Here is a 22,346-nt window from a genome sequence, read left to right as displayed (position 1 = left end):
ACTGAGGATAAGTATGAGAGAAATGGTATGAGAGAAATGGCCAAGAAGGCCAAATCAGTAATGTCAGGTGTACAAGAGGCCTTATCTTCATCAGGCCTGAAACTATGACCCTAACTCACACTAGAAATAACTTTCATGTTTATACAGTAGTAAACATGGAGCTGTATATTCGTAACCAAATTCTGAAAAGTGATACTATTCAACAGGAGAAGATAGTGTTAGGTCAAGTAAAAACAGCTAAAGCAAAAATTCTATTCCAAAGTATAAGTGATCTTTTGTATTCCCTAGAGAGATTCTAACAACAGTTAGTATGAGACTCAGTTCTTAAGTGTGCCAATAGGCGCTGTTGAGCATGCAAATGCTCTATTGTTTGAGGGCCACAATACCCCAACCCAGATCGCTAGAGGCTTTTAGCTTTAGGAGTAAGTGAAATTCTGAGGTAAATACAAACGACCATGTCATAATCTAGCCATGCTGTACCACCTGTCCTAAATTATTTCTGTTCCACTGTTAACACTTAGAGCATGCAATATTAAATGACTATATCAACCTACCCTTTTCTCCTACCAAGACATCCAAAGATTTCTGGATTATTATTTTTCAGTTAGTATTGTGATAAAACACTATTATATAAAATAAGACAGAGAAGGAGAAATCATTTTAATTAGCTTTCTCTTAAAATTCTCAAAGAGTAGAATAACCAAATTCTTTGTTTTCCAACCTTTTCCCTCCTTTATTCTTGGTTTTTAACGCTAAACTGTTAATGGCAAAGAAGCAAAGCCTATTGAGCTAGTTTACCAACACATCTGAAGCAAATCATAGTCGTAACTTCTATTTTAACCAAGCATGACAACCAAGTGATTGAGTAGCTTTCCAAACTACCAGAGCAGCAGGCACTCACATAGAATGCTGTTAAATCAGCACTTCATAAATCGTACAGGCTCCTGCCCATTTAGATGCTCTCTCTATGCAGAATCGGCAGTCTAATGCTGGCTCTTCCAAGCATTAAAAAATCGTCACTCTGCTAACCCAACTCACTGTTCAGAAGGATCTTCTTGAATGCAGCCTTTATTACAACCTCACTGCTGCTTCCTACACTGAAGGAATACCATGTTTTCAGGTCAGGAGTTCTTTTTTCTCGCTTTATTATAATCGGGGGTCTTACAACGACCCCGACATTGTTACAAAGCACGCTGCTTTATAACAGTAAAGCTTCTGGAAAACCCAAACAAAAGACACGTCACCCGGTGACGTCAGCCTATATACAGTTCTGTGTGGTCGCAGCACATAAGCAAATCCATTCTTGTGCCGTTTCTCGGAAAAGCTTTTCAGTAAATGCACTCATGCTGCTCCAGGAGCTCTTCTCTGCAACAAGCCGCCCATCTGCCATCAACAAGTTAAGACCGAGAGAACTAACGGCTGCGGAAAGGAGAGGCTGAAGCTTTGATTAACCAGCTGAGCAGTTAGAGGAGGACGAAATTAATAACTTATATTCAAAACTGATTTAGAGTGGTCAAAGAAAATGAAACCAATGCTTTCAAGAGGAATATCCTAAGGAAAAAACAACTCGCCCTGGTGGATTTCAATTTTACTCGGAAAGCCTGGGACACAGAAAACAGGAAACTGGTCAAAGGCTCCTGCATGTTAGAGCCTTTTACAGACTCACTGCGTTGAGTCTGACAACCGAGACTGAATGCAGCCTCCAATGTGCTCAGAAGAATGGGTAAGTCCATGTATTTAATGTGTCTTGTACAGTAAGCAAGGAGTCACGCTTTTAAAATAAGCCATTGAATTCACATTTTATGAGAGAAATCACTTGTCACATTTTTGGATTTTGAGGTTTAGGTAAAATATATATTGCTGATGACAGATGTGTTGTATCTCCTTAATGGTTTAAGTTTTGTTCTAGTCATACTAACAAGGTTAGTTTTTTTACAGCAAATGAAAAAATAAGTTATATGTAGTGAAATCTTTTGCCATAACGTTGTTGTTGTTGTTGTTTTAAAAGCCCGTATGCTCTGCTGAAAAATATTCTATCTTCTTGTTTTCCTTAAATTATATTCTGCAGGCTTACATTTCAAGTGGCCATTAGGGGCCCCTATGCTAGCAGCAATATATGCAATGAGTATGGTTTTAAAAATGCTGCCTGCGCTGGGTATGGCGTGCCCACCCAAATGCCGCTGTGAGAAGCTGCTCTTCTACTGCGACTCTCAGGGCTTCCACTCAGTGCCAAACACCACAGACAAGGGCTCTCTGGGCCTGTCCCTGAGGCACAATCACATCACAGAGCTCGAAAGGGATCAATTTGCCAGCTTCAGTCAACTCACCTGGCTCCACTTAGACCACAATCAAATATCAACAGTAAAAGAAGATGCTTTTCAAGGACTATATAAACTTAAGGAATTAATCTTGAGTTCCAACAAAATATTTTATTTGCCAAACACAACTTTTACCCAACTGATTAACCTGCAAAATTTGGACCTGTCTTTTAATCAGCTGTCATCTCTGCACCCAGAGCTTTTCTATGGCCTCCGGAAGCTGCAGACCTTGCATTTACGGTCCAACTCCCTGCGGACTATCCCAGTACGCCTGTTCTGGGACTGTCGTAGTCTGGAGTTTCTGGATTTGAGCACAAACCGTTTGCGAAGTTTGGCTCGCAATGGATTTGCGGGATTAATCAAACTGAGAGAGCTTCATCTAGAGCACAACCAGCTGACGAAGATTAATTTTGCTCATTTCCTACGGCTAAGCAGTCTGCACACGCTCTTCTTACAATGGAACAAAATTAGCAACTTGACATGTGGGATGGAGTGGACCTGGGGCACTTTAGAAAAACTAGACTTGACTGGAAATGAAATAAAAGCCATCGATCTGACAGTATTTGAAACGATGCCTAATCTTAAAATACTCCTCATGGATAACAACAAGTTAAACAGCCTTGATTCCAAGATCTTAAACTCCCTTAGGTCCCTCACAACCGTTGGCCTCTCTGGCAATCTGTGGGAATGCAGCCCTCGAATATGTGCTTTGGCCTCCTGGCTAGGCAGTTTCCAAGGTCGGTGGGAGCATTCCATCCTATGCCACAGCCCCGACCACACCCAGGGAGAGGATATACTAGATGCAGTCCATGGATTTCAGCTCTGCTGGAATTTATCAACCACCGTCACTGCCATGGCTACAACTTATAAAGATCCAACCACTGAATATACAAAAAGAATAAGCTCATCAAGTTACCATGTGGGAGACAAAGAAATCCCAACTACTGCAGGCATAGCAGTTACTACTGAGGAACACTTCCCGGAACCAGACAATGCCATCTTCACTCAGCGGGTAATTACAGGAACAATGGCTTTATTGTTTTCTTTCTTTTTTATTATTTTTATAGTGTTCATCTCCAGGAAGTGCTGCCCTCCCACTTTAAGAAGAATTAGGCAGTGCTCAATGATTCAGAACCACAGGCAGCTCCGATCCCAAACACGACTCCATATGTCAAACATGTCAGACCAAGGACCATATAATGAATATGAACCTACCCATGAAGGACCCTTCATCATCATTAATGGTTATGGACAGTGCAAGTGTCAGCAGCTGCCATACAAAGAATGTGAAGTATAATATCTACCCATCATCAAAAATTACATCAGATAAGTAACCTATTTTACATAGTAGGGGCTAAATACATATCTAATTTTTACCAATGGTGACATTAAGCCTAATTTTTCCAAACCAAGTGGAGACTTAGGTTTCTGACGTGTTGAAGTATTTTTAATTTTTTTAAATGAAACCATATTTTAAGTGTTAAATGAAGCAATGCTCACATTAATTTGCACTCTTGTGGGAAAGTCTAAAAATGCTTACTTCAAAATAAGACATTTAATGTATGTAATTATATACTATTGTGTGTAAACATTTACACTAAGGTCTCCATATGCTATTTTTTTCTACTGAAAACAGTTTGGAAAGACGCTACTGAGCAGAAAGAGATATGGATCAATACTTGTTTGATCATTGCTCTCCACCCCAAGTACCACAACTGGCTTGCTGCTTAAAAGGAGACTTAGCAAAGTTCTCTTGTATGATAATTTGGTATTTACTCAAACCTACAATTTAATGCCAGTGTGGGGAGTAGAATTTTATGTATGCTGAAGACTGGTCAATATTAAACACTCTTCTTCCAGAGTTTTTGCCTGGGTTAGTAGGTATTATCAAAGTCCATATTATGAAATCAGAACCCTTTATGTAATTCTAATAAGCTGAGTAAGTCTTTAATATATATAAACAATGAATCCAAGTGATTGTGAAAAGGTCTCATTACAATGAAATCTATACTAAATAATGACACTGACTTCGTATCATATCTCTAGTTTGACTTATAATGGACATGTTGATTTTTGTGGCATTTAGATAATTATTTTAAACTAGTGTTAAATTATCACTTTACTAATTAGTTTACTAAATCCTATACTTACATTTATATGTGAAAAAAGATATAGAAATTATTTTGGAGAAAAGAGATAAACTGAGTCAATTTAACAATCTTATGACCAGCTTCTCACTCTAGTTTGAAAGCACACACAAATACACCCTCACTCCCTGTCTCTCTCTCTCTCCCCACTCTCTCCTCCCTGTCCCCCTCTCCCTGCCCTGTCCCCCTCTCTCCCTCCCCCTCCCCTCAACTGTCATGATCAAAGATGCCTTGACAAAGGGGTTTAAACCTCTTTCCTCTGCCTTTCCTTGATCTTCAAGCCTCAAAAAGCCAAATTAAAAATAACTGGCTAGCAACAGGCATAATACTGATTCTTGTTAGAATATATTTTAAAAGAACCATTTTTAAAAAGTACTTTCTAAGTATTACATGCTAAATTTTGACCTTTTAATGGATATCAATTCTTACTGTTTAAGAGCAGGTCCTTCTAAGTAAAGGGAACAACACAGATTTGAAGCAAACCTTCTCATGGCAGAACACTCTACATGCCTATGCAGCCACACAGTGGTAACTCGAAGGAGGTGAGGAGATGAGAGAAAGGCAGCATTTTGAAATCTAACTCTCCCTGAAACAGGTTAGCAAAGTTAAAAGGAAGCAAAGCAAATGGGCAACTATACATGATCTGAATCAAACAGGGCAAAGGCCCTGGGACCTGCAGCTGGAAAGGGGTGAGGGGGGAGATTCTCTGTTATTAATATAAATGTTCAGCAATTTAAAAATGATAATGATATCACATTTCTCGTGTAGAAAAGAGCCACAAGTATTTTGTTTATTCAATTATGATTTCCCCAGAGAGACTATGACATATTTATGATTTAGATATAAGTTACCAATTCACACAGAATTTTTCCATAAATGAGGTTCCACTAGCAAAAATACTAGCAAAAACCATGAAATTAGACTACTGACTTGATTTTTAGAAGATGAAAACTGACATTTGATGATGAAGAAAAAAAGGCATAAATTCTTAGAGAAAATCATTACCATAAAAAAAAGTTATCCTTTACTTCATTCAAGGCCTATTTCTTCCCAGGATGGAACTGAAACATGTTAAGACTATAGTTTAACCCATGAGATTTTATACTGAAAGATGTCTACCTACATTTCAAAGAAAATGTGTCTCAGTAAAAAGCAGACAAGATCACAAATTATAGTAAAAATGTGCTCTCTACAATTTCTAAGGTGGGCAGATTTGTTTGGTAAAGTCTCAGTCCACCTCAGCAGATCTTGAGCAGTGAACATTTCATCTCTTAATAAAACTAGACCCTAGGTCTGCCTGGGCAAGGATAGAAGCTGATTTCCCAGCATAGGGCACAGCTCACACTTTCCTTTCAGAAGGGCTGGATCAGAAGCCCCTGTAACAAATGAGAGCTCCAGTAGCTAAAATTTACCAACCCATTTATCAGGATAAGCATGGCCATTTGTAAGGGAACAGCTTTGTCACAATACAATTGTGTCTTAGACATACAAGATTCCACTAGCTCTGAACGATAGCAGAGTACTTTCCATCATTTCAACCACAACCCCAAATTAATTGAAACTGTGAGCAGAAGGGTGAGAAATATTGGCTGGGAATCCCCACATTAATCCTAAAGATTACAGTTAGTAAAATGGACCATCAGTCGGCAAAATCCTTAATGTACATAGGAAAGTAAATTGGAAAATCAAGCCATTTAGTAATTCAGGGGAACAGCATAGCCAAGGCCACCAAGGCATACTTTTCAGTTGAAAAATAACAGATTTTTTTGGCCCTTCATCTTTTGGGCAATGCTCTCTGAGAAAAGTGAATAACAGTGCCAAACAGCGCTTTCCTTTTCCATTTAAAGAGCAAACTTCCCTTTTCAAATGCCTATAGAAGGCAAGATTCCTTTTAATTTTGGTCTATTTGTATTTCTGTATCAGCACAGGCTTGAAGATGAGACTGTTAGTCATATGTGCTCTCTTTACCAACTGGTTCGGGTGGAAGACCATCACAACTACACTGCAGATGCTGGCAATATAATGTTAGGCCTTTTTTACTGTCTTATTCTCTTCAACTCCCCCATCCCCCCTTTTTCATTTTTAAGATTAGAAGAAAATGACCACTTGAAAACCAGAAAAATAAATCTCTCTGGAAAAAGGAAGCTAACGAAGGCTCTGATACTGTACCCACCTAGTAACCAATAGCTAGTTTGGAATTATTTATATTCATTTCTGTAGCTTGCCAGGATTTCAATCACCTTTCTGAAATTAGAGTGAGTTGATAAATTTACAAATGCATACAACTCAGAGAATACCCACTGCCAACAACAAACAGAAAAGATACTAATTTTTAAGCCAAAAATCTGCACTAACACACATAATTTCTTAATGTGGCTAAGTTAATTTTTGTACCAATTCACTGAATGGAATTGACTGAACTTCCCAACTCCACTAATTATTAAAATCCATTTGCTTATTCTAATGCTGGTCACCAAGATCTAGACTCTTTCTAATAAAAATGAGCCCTACCTATGTAGCACTAGGTCTTAACCCTAAATTCAAAACAGGCACACCGTTTTCTTTAGGCATACCTCCTCTACACAACGATGGGGGGTGGAGACTATAAATGCCCTGTTCTCTCTAAAGTATGGGTATCAATATGAAATTTTGAAATATTATTTTTACATGATCATTTTCCTAATAAAGCAATACGACAGATCTGACTCAAAAATCTGTTTGTGGACATGCTTTTCATACCTTACAGGTTAAACGGCTTCAACTAGAAAAAGATAAAAGAGATGAAGATAGATAATTAAATATTTCTGTTCCTAACCTAGGGCAAACACGTAGTACTTAATTTAAGGTTAAAACAAATAGTAAATGGCTATTTAAGCTTTCATATCGCTATTGCAAACATTTTGGAAATGTCTGCTACTCCTGCAATTAACCTGTTCCTCCTTGGTAATTTTTAAAAGCCTAATCTATGGAATGTTTGATGAACCTTCCGACCAACACTGGAAACTAAAAGTACAGTCCAAACATATTGTGTTCAATCACCCTAAGAGCCATTTTTTGTGGGAGTGGTAGGGGGGTGGGGTGGGGTGGGAGGTGGTCAAGTGGGTTGGGGGGGAAGGGAGAAGAAAATACTATTATACTGGGGCAGGGGGTAACCAAGTGCAGTGTACAGGGAAGTTTTGTTATTAAAATTGTGTATACTGTAAAAAGTGAATGTCTGTTTTTTCCTGAAGCTTTTCCTTGGGAACCTATCAATTCTGACATGTGAAACTTGAAGAATCATTTATGACAGATACAGAAACCTTAAATGAACAGTTGTTTTGTACCATGTTCTCTATAATGCCAAATGTGCCAGTTGGAAATAGGGCAGCTAATCATCACCTGTCTTCATTCAAAGACAGGCAAAAAACTAGGCCAAGAAGTAAAGCGGGGGAGAGGGGCAGGCAAAAAAACCACCCAGCTGATAAACAGCAGTCATACAATAAGAAGCTACTCTATCACAAGCCTTTGCTACTGGACAAACAGCTGTCTATGGGGCTCACCGGGCCCAAGGCTGGCCACCATCCCTCACCCCTCTAACATTTGTGTTCTGCCACAGCCTGGGGAACCTCAAAAATGTACTCAATTGCCTATACCCAGCAAATAGCAACGTGGCCTCTACCTCAGGGATCTGTTAGTACACATCCTAGCAGTACCCTGCACACCACTCCTGGAAGGGAAGTCCACAGGTGCTGACCATGCTGAGGTCTCTAGGATCCCTACATGATCCACCTTGTCCCAGACAGCAGCTCAGTAAGTATGGATAGGGGAAAGGAAGGGAATATTCTTAACCAATCTCTCCTTGCTTGGCATAAACATCCCAAGGACAGGGCACTTTGCCTGGGCAGCACTGTGGGCAGAAGCTAACCTGGCCTTGAGAACTGACTGCCACAGGTCGCCGTACTTGCCAGGATGACCTTAACAGTTCTCCAGACCAGCAGTGCAGCAAGACCAGATAGACAGGAACAAACATCCAGGGATGAGGAGATCAGAGGGGCTAAGAGAGTTCTTACACCAAGAACCTCAGCAGTAATTAGAGCAGAGGCAGGAAGCACAATACAAAATTTGACTCAAACTAACTCATACAGTATGCACTAGAGGGCACAGGTGATTGTGGTTTCAAGTTACACAAAAGAAATGAGATCCTATCCTTTATGGAGTTAAAAGCAGAGTTTATTAACATAATTCTCATACATTTTAATCTTGAAAATCCCATGTAAAGCTACATCTGATTTCTTTATGGGTTATTTTAATTAGTTTTGCCTGTATGCCACAGCATTCTCAGGTTCCCACTCAGATTTATAATAGAATTATTCAAGGTCTGTTTAAAGAGATTTTTTTCTTTCTTTAAATATATCTAACCAGCTGGGTACTCTGGTCTCCCTTAGAGAGACAAAATGTACTACAAATTGTCTTTTACAAAGAAAGAAAAGGAAAAAAAGGTGAAAATCATAGCTATTCCCAGTATCTCCCCATAGCATGAGTTCCTCATCACTAGACAATGTTTTGGGAACAGTCTTAGGGACAGATGCTGAACCTCCCTAAAGCCCTATCTGAAGGAGACATTAAAGAGCAAGAAATCTCCAAAGGCAAGTACAATGAAACATGCTATCCTGTAGAGCCCACAAACTGAATATACCATCCTTTTATACATGGAGGACCTAGAGCAAAGCTAGCCCAGGCCTCCTGGCTAGAAACCCAACATGACGGAGCACCTATGAACAACCACCAACAACTCTGAAGGCCGGTGGCTACACCATCACCTCAAGAGAAAAGGCTCTTTCCTCATTTGGGACCAGATTTTAAAACTGTGGCCCCAGAGACAATTTCCAAAGACTTTTCACAGCTTCCATGAAGAGACTTCACCAAGAACCACAGTGAAGAGATGCAAAAGTGTCATAACTTGACTGAATATTGATTCACAATTGTGCTCAGTGCACAAAAACTCCACCTTTATGCCCTGGTATTTCTACCAAACACACACACACACACACACACACACTCTCTCTCTCTCTCTCTCTCTCCAAACACACACACACAATCTCCAGTTCGCATTTTCTGGAAAACCATAAGATAAAAACTCTATAGCCATTTATATGTGTCATTATCATGAGAACCAAAAATGTTCCCCTGGCCTTGCTGCCAAATATTATACATAGAAGGCAACTGCTCAGTACCTCAAAATCTCTGAAAGCAATGTGTTTATTTACATAGGGTCTACTTCTATAAAGTCAAGGAAATTGAGTTAAATACATTCACACATACAGAATGGTTGAAATACCGATGCAAAAAGATCAAAGGCAGGGAGTCGAGAATGTTTCATAGGATGCCAAGAATTTCTTGAAACTATATTGTGAATATTGTGTATGAATCTAGAAATTTTACCAGACCCTAAACCGTTTTGGTTAACTCACCCATAAAGCCCTAACAGAGTATTCTAGTATACACTAGTTTGGCTTTGATCTTCCTGGTAGTCAAGGGAAAGAACAAAATCAACAGCTTTCATCTGATAAAGGAAGCACGTCAATTTATTTGGGGGGAATGATACAAATCCAAAAGTCTGAATTGCCTTTTTTTTTTTTCTGAATTGCCTTTAAAAAAGAGCCAGCTGTAGGAACAATAAGGAAAACATGTCAGTACCTCCAAAGAGCTTTTACAGAATAGGTAAAAAGTTGATGTTTTTCACATCAACTCTTGAAAAAACTATAGAAAAGGAGACTACGCACACATGATGCATGCTCTAGAGTATGATCTGGCCTTTGTGGTGACCCAAGGCAAGAGCCTATAAAGTCAGCAAGAATGAATATGTATCCAACTTGGAAGTACAGTTTGCATTTCCTCCTTATAATATCCCTGGGACCCAAGCTAGAGTGTTCATCACATAGGGACATCCAGTAAATTCCTAACCTACCATTACATTATAAATCTTCTAGGCTAGGAGTACAATTTAAAAATCTTTCACTACATCATGAATGAAGAGAAGCACATTTCATGCATCTCTAGTTATGTTGATGATAATCATAAAGAATGATTTGGATAAGAATCTATAAGATGATTACCAATTTCCTAAGAAAGAACACACTTAAAAAGATAAAGCATTCACTAGTGTGAATAGCTGTCAGAAATTTAACTCTTTAAAATTTAAAACTCATTCTGTATGTCATTAGCAAAACCTTCTACATTTCAACAAGAGCAAATAGACACCTGTGATTAGAGACCTGCTCCACAGTTGGGCCTGTCACGCTGGACAAGTTCATCAACCTTACTGTGCCTTGGGTCTCTAACTCCTAAGATGGAATTAATAGCAGTTTAATTTAATACATGCAAAGTCCTGAGAAGAGGCCGGCACACAGTAAATACTTAACAAATATTTGCTATTTTTAATAACAATATGTGAGAACTAGATGTGACAGATCCATCTTTAATCCCATCAAAGACATATTAAGCTCCTGAGTTGCTCCCAGAAACTCTCTACTTTCCAGTATTACTTTCTACACTAAGTTAACATATGGTATCCAAAATGAAGATTGATAATTAGCAAGAGCTTTTTAATAAGCCAACAACCTGGATACACTTCTTATACCTAATACTAATATAAAACTGACCACATTATCTCACAGTCAAGTAATCTGCTTTATATAAATGTACTATAATATTAGACACAGCATTATTCTGATTTGGCTTTATGAATCAAGGCTAAATTTAAAGATTTAGAATTCCTAATTCCAAAATTCCTTCTGAGTAAGGCACTTAAAAATCAAGTAATTACATAGGCCAACACATATTATCCATTATCATAAACAGATATTATTTTTCAAAAGACATATAAAATAATCTCATTGATAGCCTCTGACAATTTTATTTTAGGACAAAATACATAACTGAAGATTAAGGATCACTATTATGTTGGGGTTTTTCTCCTTAGGAAAAAACATACTTCAAGTCTACATCTAATTTAGGAAGCAGCCCATCCAATTGTGGAGGATTTGGGTCCTAGGCAGATCTGCCAGAACTACTGAGGGGTCTGATCAAGTGAAGTATGAGAATTTTAAGACAAAGACAACCTATCAGTCAAACAGAATATGTTTCATGATTGCTGGACAGTGTAAAACTTGCACGGAATTAACCTCTCAGAATGAAGACCTACATTTGGTCATATCAAAATAGATCATGTGGCCCAGATTTTTCAATTCAAGAACTTCTTTCTTGATATTCTCTTTTCAAGATCATTATCTGGTTTATCCAACAAGGCAAACTTCTGTTATCTGTTCCTTTACCCATAACTTTTCTGCACTTTCCCACATCTCTTGACCCTAATTGCTCTCTTTCCTTTTTTACAACCACAATCCACTTCTCTTCATGCTTTCCAAAACTCGAAAGGTAAGCTACTCTATTAAGAGGGAAAAGTTCAACTGTCATATATCCATTGCTAAGCAACCCCTTTTAAAGAAATAGCCATAATTTCAAAAATACTCCTTGATTCCACAAAACCAAATGCCCATCAGCTGCAAATGAATCTATACAGCTTGGGAAATACTATTAGAAACACAAGTACACATCTTGAGTTGTCTTCTTAGTCTACCCTTCCCTTTGTATAGATTCAAGTATCAAATAATATTATTCACCATTCTTATACTGTCAAAAGATAAGAAATATGAGCCATTTAAGGATAGTGACTTTTTTGCTCTTAATAAATAGCACTCACTTCAGGTCTATGACCAAATAAAACCCCTAACACTCTTCACATATATAACATTAGTAGTTATTTTGCTGGGTTAATGTGGGGGGTGGGGAATGCACCCTAGGGGATAAAGGACACAGGTATAGAGAACATGGCATGGTTCTAAAAATTTCAGAAGTGTAGAGTTCTCAAGATCATAGATGGTAGTCTTTACTTCCCTCATCTGTGCTCTAAATTTTCATATACGTTTTGTCAGAATTCCATTGAATTGACAACAAAAACACTGATCTTTCATGTGAAAGTATTTTCTGCCATAGCTTTTGCTCCAAATAGAAAGACAAGAGCATTAGGCGCTTCATGCTAGGACTGTCACCCATGGCACACACTAAGAAACTGGGTCCAGAAATAACCCTGCCAATGATACCTTCTCTCTGATCAATCTCCCTAACTCTCCCTTGAAATTCAAAAGGGAAAATGGCAGTAAGCAAAAAGGAAAAAGAATATACCACCTTCAGCACACTTCTACAGGCATTCTAGGACAGTGCCAGGTCTTCCTTTTGTCTCCTGACAATCCCTTCAGGCCAGTAGGTGCAAAACTGCTCTCTGACATTTGCCATCAACTTCCAACAACTACAGCCCATTTTATTATTGTGGTAAAACTGCTAGTCTAAGATTTACCTACTCCTCTACATGAAAACCTAATAGCAGGTGGTCAGGAATTTTCTTCCTTTTGATGCAGCATTCCTAAAGTGTCAAAAGACATTATAGTGCATAAGCAATACCATCACCTAGACATCCAATTTGTGCTCACTTAGAATTACATGTGAGATGAATTACAGGTAGAAGTCAAAGAAAGAGTCAACTTATAAAAGGGTTTATCTAAAGTGGGCTTGACCTTCCCAGCAAAGACATCACCCTAAGTTATTACAAAAACAATTAAGCAAATATAACTGTTAAAAATACAAACTGAGCGCCTTCACTTTCACTTTTCACTTTCATGCATTGGAGGAGGAAACGGCAACCCACTCCAGTGTTCTTGCCTGGAGAATCCCAGGGATGGAGGAGCCTGGTGGGCTACCGTCTATGGGGTCCCACAGAGTTGGACACGACTGAAGCGACTTAGCAGCAGAAGCAGCAGCTTCCCAAAATAATAATCAGTATTTTTAAGATCATGCCTTATAAATATTTTATGTCAATTTTCAAACACACATACACACTCCTCAGTTTAAATTGAAGAGAGGATGGGGGAGGGGCCTAGGGATTAGATAAAACCTATGAAAGGCTACATTCTTTAGTCTGATTTATGAATTAGAATTTAAACTAATTGAATTCCAAGACCTAATATCAACTGGGAGTAAGAACACTACAGATGGCAGACATTGAGAAGGGGAGGAGTGGAAAAGATTAAGATTCTGCTTTCCACATGTTAAAAGCTGAAATTCAAGTAGTGGATGACAAATTTAGAATAAAGACCAAGCCCAGAAATATAAATTTTGAAATCATCCATGATTAGAGGAATTTTTAAGTCATAAGACTGAATGACTTCAAGGAACTGAGAGATGGAGAAGGGATTCATAAAACCACACTCTTCTCCTACTCAATTTGAGAAACCTTTAAACAGTTATCTATCAAATAAGTCAATGAAAAAAGGACGGGATGCAAGCGCAGCACCCTCCTCTCAACATCAAAGTCACATGAGCAAATCACATTCTATTGGAAAACTAACAGGAATAAGGTCAACTTAATTCATGAAACACTTCATATCAAAGGAATTGGTACTATTAAAGATCCACATTACTTTAGGAAGGGAGAATGGTTACTACTACAGTAAATCCACCATTAGTCACACCTCTAAGTATGTTCTGAAACAGATGATCCTGCCCTCAATGAGGTCTGTGTAATAAACCAAAGATCCAGTAAGAGAACATGGGACAATCAGAAAAGCAGGTTTCAATATGGGGGGAAATGTATGACTCATTTACTTGAAATACAAGGCAAGTATTCAATAAAATGATAATCATATAATGTTCTCTATCTTCATAGAGGGCTGGGATACAAAGTGTGTGCATTTAGCAAAACCTATCAAATATTTAAAATTTGTACATTTTACTGTATAAAATTCACCATAAAAAATTAAACAGATGCACGCTGTAACATTTACAGATGAAATATGCCAAATATCTGCAACTGACTTTGAAATGAATCAAAACAATAATAAGATGGACTTTCCTGGTGGTCCAGTTGTTAAGAATCCAGCTGGCAATGCAAGGGACACAGGTTCAATGCTTGCTCTGGGAAGATTTCACATACCTATGGACAACTAAGCCCGTGCGCGGAAACTACTGAGCCCACGCACCACAACTACTGAAGCCCTCGCACCCTAGAACCTGCGCTCTGCAACAAGGTAAGCCATTGCAATGAGAACCAAGTGCACAGCAACTAGAGACAGCCTGAGTGCAAAAATGAAGACCCAGCACAGTCCCCCCACCCAAAAAAACCTCAAAAATAAATAGAACACTAATATGATGGACACAGGAATGGATAAATATGTGATAAAGGAAATATCAAAAAACCAATCACAGAATCTACAAAATAGGTGTGTGTAAACATGCATGTTCAATTGAAAAATTCTTTCCAGTTCTATATACGTATGAAATTTTTCATAACAAAATATGGGGAGGAAAGGGAATATATAATCACAAGTCTAATTTATGGTATGGGCCATTTAATACACTATTCTTCTCAACTGGAACTATAGTGTTGCATGGTGGCTAAGAGCTTGAAATCTGGAACCAGGCTAAGTTCAAAGTGTAGTTGTGAACTTACTTACTACCTGTGAGATCTTAAATAAGTCATTTAATCTCTCTGTCTTAACAGTATGAAGCTCATGTTTAGAAGATTAAATGGGAATGTGTGTGAAATACTCAGAACAATTCCTGGCACACAGTGCTAAAGTGTGACCTGTATTACTACTACTACTTCGTAATATATTTAAATAATTCAACAAGTACTTCAACTTTCACTATATGAGATGTTCAGGTGATATAGGCACTTGCCCTCAAGAGTTTATAGTTTAGTCAGAGGTTAAATTTCAAAGAGTCAATAAGTAACTAATAAAAGAAGCCCCCAAAATGTGAATTGGATGATGCCACCTAGATCGCTGATGGATTTAGAAAGGGGGGATGGGGGTGGGGGGTGGTCACTGAAGAATGCAGTGGAGAAAACAGCCTTAACCTAGGTACAAAAGTACAAGCATGATTTCAATATGACTGGCTGTGTGGGGTGGCCAAAGCCCTCTGACAAACTGATACCAGTAAATGAGCAAAGCTAAGTCCAAATGCCAAGGGGCTTCAGGGACCAGGAAAGGTGCTCAGATTTAACATGGTCAACAAGAACAGCCAGTCCAGATTTGTGGAGATGACTAGAATTATGATGGTCAAAGTGGTGATTTAGAAAAATGTATTTTAGCAATTTTTCTTGTTTTGCTGAGAAAAACAAAACCTATAATTTTAACTATCAGAGAAGGACTGTAGAAGACGGATAAAAGATTTATATGAAGGACAGACAAAGGGTAAGAATCAATGGCCAGTTGAGAAAAAAACAAATGACTCTCTCAGAGCTTTGCTCAAGAGAAATGAGGGCAGCACGAGGGGCAAAAATGTAAGAAATCATTCCTTCACTAGCATGTACTAAATAGAGCGTCCAAATTCCCATGTCAATTTCAAGTTTTCATTATTAATCTCCAATCTGAAACTATTTTCTGAGAAGATACATGGTTTCTTCATGTTTTCATATTTACAACTTTCTTTTCAAGTGTCAATAAGGACTCCCTCTCCTGAATGAAACACAGAAAAGGTAGAACCAGTTTCTACTTTTTGAAGTATGGAGCAAATCCCTTGCTTGGGTTCCCTTCACTCTAATAAAATCTACTATGCACTCTTGAATTCTCTGTAAGCTAAAATTTTAAACTTTGAGAACAATAATTTCTGATTCCCTTGTATGGCACGAATATTAAACAGAAATGCAGGAGGACAGTGTAGTGACTACCTGCTAATTTAACTCTCTCACATACTACAAAAGAATCTTATTATAAGGTTTAATCTGTTACTTTCATATATAAGAGGTTCATTAATGGCTTCACTGTTAGATACCTCAGTGAAATTGCTACTTTTTAAAAAACTGTGGAATGGCTGCCAATATAATTTTAATAAAGCCCCAAACGTTATCTACATACTATCTTAATAACAGAAATTGAAGATGAAAAAATGACACCTTAAGGGTTACATTTCACAACAGCAACAAGTTTCAGAATTTCAGAATCCTTTCATCTCCTATCCAAATTTAATACCATCATGTTTTTGGTTCTGTCTATAATCAAATACTTTCTCTTTCTTTAGAAAGACTCAGAAACCACCATACTTTTAAGAGTTCTTCGGTGTGTCGAATAAGAAAATACATTTTTATTTTTCCAGATTTTCATTACAATCAAGACTACCTGAAAAAAAAAAAAAAAAAGAAGGGAAAATTGAAAACATATAGGGCAATTTGAGCAATTTTTTAAATACACCTGTACAAAAGAAATGGAAAAACTGTGTAAGAAACTTGTGTATTTTTTAGAGTACATGAAAGGAGAAAAAAAGAATACATCAGTTTTTTCCTTTTTAAAAAAAGACTAGCTGATAAATTTCTCTATTTAGGCAAACCATGAAAATTATCAGATATACAGATTTTTTTGTACAAACTTAAGAATTCTACAGTCAGAACCAGACAGAGAACCACAGACGGGTTCAAAATTGCTAAAGTAGTACATCAAGGTTATATATTATCACCTTGCTTATTTACCTTATATGCAGAGTAAGTACATCATGGGAAATTCTCAGGCTGGATGAAGCACAAGTTGGAATCAAGACTGCCAGGAAAAATATCAATAACCTCTGATATGCAGATAACACCACTCTTATGGCAGAAAGTAAAGAGGAACTGAACAGTCTCTTGATGAAGGTGAAAGAGAAGAGTGAAAAAGCTGGCTTAAAACCCAACCTTCAGAAAACTACAATCAAGGCATCCAGTCCCATCACTTCACAGCAAATAGATGGGGAAAACGTGGAAACACTGACAGACTTTATTTTCTTGGGCCCCAAAATCACTGCAGCCACAAAATTAAAAGACGCTTTCTCCTTGGAAGAAAAACTATGACAAACCTAGACTGTATAGTAAAAAGGAGAGACATCATTTTGCCAACAAAGGTCCATCTAGTCACAGTTTTTCTCAGTTGTCACGTACAGATGTGAGAGATGGACCACAAAGAAGGCTGAATGCCAAAGATTTGATACTTTCAAACTGTGGTGCTGGAGAAGACTCTTGAGAGCCCCTTGGACAGCAAGGAGATCAAACCAGTCAATCCTAAAGGAAATCAACCCTGAATATTCACTGAAAGGACTGATGCTAAAACTGAAGCTCCAATTCTTTGACCACCTGATGCAAAGAGCCAACTCACTGGAAAAGACCTTGATCCTGGGAAAGATTTACAGCAAGAGGAGAAGGGGATGACAGAGGACAAGATGGTTGGATGGCATCACTGATTCAATGGACATGAGTTTGAACAAAGTCCAGGAGACTGTGAAGGACAGGGAAGTCTGGTGTGCTTCAGTTCATGGGGTCGCAAAGAGTTGGACACGACTGAGCGACGGAACAACAAAGAATTCTACATAATTTTTGACTTAAGGTACTTCGTCAGCAGTCCAGTAGTTAAGACTCCATGCTAAAAAAAAAAAAAGCATAAAGATGAGTTTTCTATAATAAACTCATTATATTCGATTAAAAAAAAAAAAGACTCCATGCACCCACTGCAGGCAATGCACAGGGGTCACAAGTTTGATCTCTTATGGGGGAACTAAGATCCCAAGTGCCATGCAGCCAAATTGTGTGTGTGTGTGTGTGCATATAGATTATAATATATATATATAATTATATAATTTATATTCAGTTAAGTTCAGTTGCTCAGTCATGCCCGACTCTTTGTGACCCCGTGAACCGCAGCATGCCAGGCCTCCCTGTCCATCACCAACTCCCAGAGTCGACCCAAACCCATGTCCATCGAGTTGGTGACGCCATCCAACCATCTCATCCTCTGTCGTCCCCTTCTCCTCCTGCCCTCAATCTTGCCCAGCATCAGGGTCTTTCCAAATGAGTCAGTTCTTCACATCAGGTGGCCAAAGTATTAGAGTTTCAGCCTCAACATCAGTCTTTTCAATGAACACCCAAGACTGATTTCCTTTAGGATGGACTGGTTGGATCTTCTTGCAGTCCAAGGGACTCTCAAGAATCTTCTCCAACACCACAGTTCAAAACCATCAATTCTTCAGCGCTCAACTTTCTTTATAGTCCAACTCTCACATCCATACATGACCACTGGAAAAACCATAGCCTTGACTAGATGGACCTTTGTTGGCAAAGTAATGTTTCTGGTTTTTAATATGCTGTCTAGGTTGGTCATGACTTTCCTTCCAAGGAGTAAGTCTTTTAATTTCATGGCTGCAGTCACCATCTGCAGTGATTTTGGAGCCCAGAAAAATAAAGTCTGACACTGTTTCCTCATCTATTTCCCATGAAGTGATGGGACCGGATGCCATGATCTTCGTTTTCTGAATGTTGAGCTTTAAGCCAACTTTTTCACTCTCCTTGCAGGTATTTTTAAATTTAACCAAAGTAGGGGAAACTGTAAATGGGGATATCCTACCACATACCAAGTTCTGTTGTTTTCTGCAGCTCTTTTTACAAGAAAAAAAAAAGGGACATGCTTTCCCCTTCTGCTAGAGACGGAAAAAACGGAGACTGTCTCACTGTCTCACCCATCAAACACTGAATGTGTGAGACACCAAAACATCTTCTGTAAGGGTCTGCAACTAGAACCACTGGTAAAATACAGTTCTCAACAAAGTACAAATTTTTAGGAGACAGGTGGGGGAAAATGTTTTACCCACTATGTATTAGATTTTCTCTTTTTTTCTGGAGGATAACTGCTTTAGAATGTTGAGTTGGTTTCTGCCATACAATTTAAATCAGTCTTAATTATATATATAAACTATATACATGCTCCCTCTTGAGCCTGTATTATATTTTCTGTATTGGTATTACAGGGTTTCTATTGGAGTATCTACAATTTCCCACATCCACAATAACTTTTATATATACAACTGGCTGGTTAGTTAGCTTGGTTAAAAGGCCAGTCATGGGGTTTGGTCATTGTAGAGATCAGATTTGCTCTTCACAGTCTGAACTCAAACCTTTTTGTCTGTGAAATTGAAAACATCTGTCAATGGTTACAACTGGTACTCAAAACTGTGAGGATATCAGTGAAAAGCATTTTCACTGAAAAGCTAAGGAGAAATCAACAGTATACATCCCATGAAGTAAGAAATATCTCTACATACAGTATAATATAGAAGCAAACCTTATCCCTTTTAAATGAATAGTACCCACATGAGATAAAGAATAAGATGACATCATAACAAATTAGTCCGGTGAAGGGGGGTGGGGGAGGAACTAGAAAAAATGTCTATAGAAAGGCTTAGGGGGATTTTTTTTTCCTAACACAGGGACACAGTAGGTCAAATGAATCCCACCGTAAAATTCTTTACTGTCACTGTATCACAAAATGTCTGTATTTTATACTACTGCAGCCAGAGGAGTTTGTCGAACTGTTCTTTCTTCCTCCTCTTCTCTCACTTAAGTTTCTCTCCGGTGACGCTTGGCAGCCTACTCATTCAGCCTTTCCTTACTTGAGAGCTTTCAAGCATTTACACTTTTAACCTAAGTCTATGGACGAGAGTATTTCAACACGAGTGTTCAGTTGGGGAAAAACAGAAGTAAAAAGACCTATGTCAAGACAAAATAAAACAGCTTTTATTTGTCTCAAAGAGAATGCCATTATTTAGCTCATTTCTTGTCGAATATTTTTTTTTTAAACTTTGGCACCTCTCTCTGATTTCAAGTCTTGTACCAACATTTTTACTTGATTAAAGAAAGATGCTCTTGCTTGAATATGTATAGTTACATTCAATATTTGCATTCAAGAACTTGTATGTCCATAAGTAAACTACAGATACCCAAATTCTGCAGACATAGGTAAAAATAAAAACAAATATTCTTAAAATTATTTACAAGTATAGAAATCCTGCAGATGTGATGTCAATGAGAATTGTGAAAGACAAGTTTACCATAGAATGTTATATAGAAGGAAATGTTCTGAAACCCTACACTAAACCAGCTCTATGATTGGGCTTCTTCCCTTTCCTTCCAAGACAAATGACTTCTATTCCTAAACAACTAAAATAGCCTGTGTGGGGGAAAAATCTTTTTGGAAAATTATATAGAAGCTCAAAGTTAGGCAATTAACTTTGTATTCAACCATGAAATTTTTACAAAGGAATTTGAACTTGGATTATGTCAATTTATATGATACTCTCATTTGAAAAGTCTTTTCCTAGAACCAGAATAAAACAATCTTTTCTCTTTTTTGGGTACTACTTCTGCATATACACACACAGCAATAGCTTATTTAATGAACAATTATAAACATACGTCCAACCAGAAGAAACATTGGAGCATTTATCTCACATCAAGCAAATGAAAGATTGTGATGGACTTGTGTTGGGTCAATTTAGCCAATTCAGAACTATACTTTCCAGAATTCCCTTCCCTGTACAGTTCGTTTCGCCTGTGTAGAAAGCTATGTACGTGTGTATGGGTGTATATAAATTTTAAAAGAATTATCTTTGACTTTATAATTTCTGTATTGTACAATTGTACCTGTTAAAAGTGAATCCTAATTTCTTATAATTGTATTTTAAAAGGTAATATAGAGTCTAAAAAGCAGCTATAATTAAACTATAGTAACCACCAGATTACTATACAGAGGGCAGACACACTGAAACCATACTCACAGAAAATTAGTCAATCTAATCACACTAGGACCACAGCCTTGTCTAACTCAATGAAACTAAGCCATGCCCGTGGGGCAACCCAAGATGGGAGGGTCATGGTGGAGAGGTCTGACAGAATGTGGTCCACTGGAGATGGGAATGGCAAACCACTTCAGTATTCTTGCCTTGAGAACCCCATGAACAGTATGATAAGACAAAAAAAGATAGGACACTGAAAGACGAACTCCTCAGGTCAGTAGGTGCCCAATATGCTACTGGAGAAGAGTGGAGAAATAACTCCAGAAAGAATGAAGAGACTTACCGAAAACAAGACAAAGCGAAAACAATATCCAGTTGTGGATGTGACTGGTGATAGAAGCAAGGTCCGATGCTGTAAAGAGCAATATTGCATGGGAACCTGGAATGTCAGGTCCAAGAATCAAGGTAAATTGGAAGTGGTCAAACAAGAGATGGCAAGAGTGAATGTCGACATTCTAGGAATCAGCGAACTGAAATGGATTGGAATGGGTGAATTTAACTTAGATGACCATTATATCTACTAGTGCGGGCAGGAAATGGGATAGCCATCATGGTCAACAAAAGAGTCCGAAATGCAGTACTTGGATGCAATCTCAAAAACGACAGAATAATCTCCGTTCGTTTCCAAGGCAAACCATTCAATATCACAGGAATCCAAGTCTACGCCCCAACCAGTAACACTGAAGAAGCTGAAGTTCAACAGTTCTATGAAGACCTACAAGACCTTTTAGAACTAACACCCAAGAAAGATGTCCTTTTCATTATAGGGGACTGGAATGCAAAAGTAGGAAGTCAAGAAACACGTGGAGTAACAGGCAAACCTGGCCTTGGAATACAGAATGAAGCAGGGCAAAGACTAATAGAGTTTTGCCAAGAAAATGCACTGGTCATAACAAACACCCTCTTCCAACAACACAAGAGAAGACTCTACACATGGACATCACCAGATGGTCAACCCCGAAATCAGATTGATATTCTTTGCAGCCAAAGATGGAGAAGCTCTATACAGTCAACAAAAACAAGACTAAGAGCTGACTGTGCCTTAGATCATGAACTCCTTATTACCAAATTCAGACTTAAATTGAAGAAAGTAGGGAAAACCACTAGACCATTCAGGTATGACCTAAATCAAATCCCTTATGATTATACAGTGGAAGTGAGAAATAGATTTAAGGGACTAGATCTGATAGAGTGCCTGATG

General features: G+C 38.1%; 2 protein-coding genes and 1 pseudogene across 6 annotated transcripts in view; 1 reads left to right on the top strand and 2 right to left on the bottom strand.

Moving 5' to 3' along the window:
• CTNNA1 (catenin alpha 1) overlaps positions 1 to 22,346 on the bottom strand; it is a 346,126-nt gene that overhangs the window by 60,493 nt on the left and 263,287 nt on the right.
• LRRTM2 (leucine rich repeat transmembrane neuronal 2) lies at positions 1,308 to 4,336 on the top strand. The gene is made up of 2 exons (NM_001099377.1): positions 1,308 to 1,723; positions 2,069 to 4,336. The coding sequence occupies exons 1-2, from the start codon at positions 1,720 to 1,722 to the stop codon at positions 3,613 to 3,615; spliced, it is 1,551 nt and encodes a 516-aa protein (NP_001092847.1). The 5' UTR covers positions 1,308 to 1,719; the 3' UTR covers positions 3,616 to 4,336.
• LOC132345823 (voltage-dependent anion-selective channel protein 3-like) overlaps positions 4,612 to 22,346 on the bottom strand; it is a 43,942-nt pseudogene continuing 26,207 nt past the window's right edge.

The sequence above is a fragment of the Bos taurus genome, chromosome 7 (genome assembly GCF_002263795.3).
Source record: "Bos taurus isolate L1 Dominette 01449 registration number 42190680 breed Hereford chromosome 7, ARS-UCD2.0, whole genome shotgun sequence".
Taxonomy (NCBI): domain Eukaryota; kingdom Metazoa; phylum Chordata; class Mammalia; order Artiodactyla; family Bovidae; genus Bos; species Bos taurus.
This window is presented reverse-complemented; position numbering and strand designations above follow the sequence as displayed.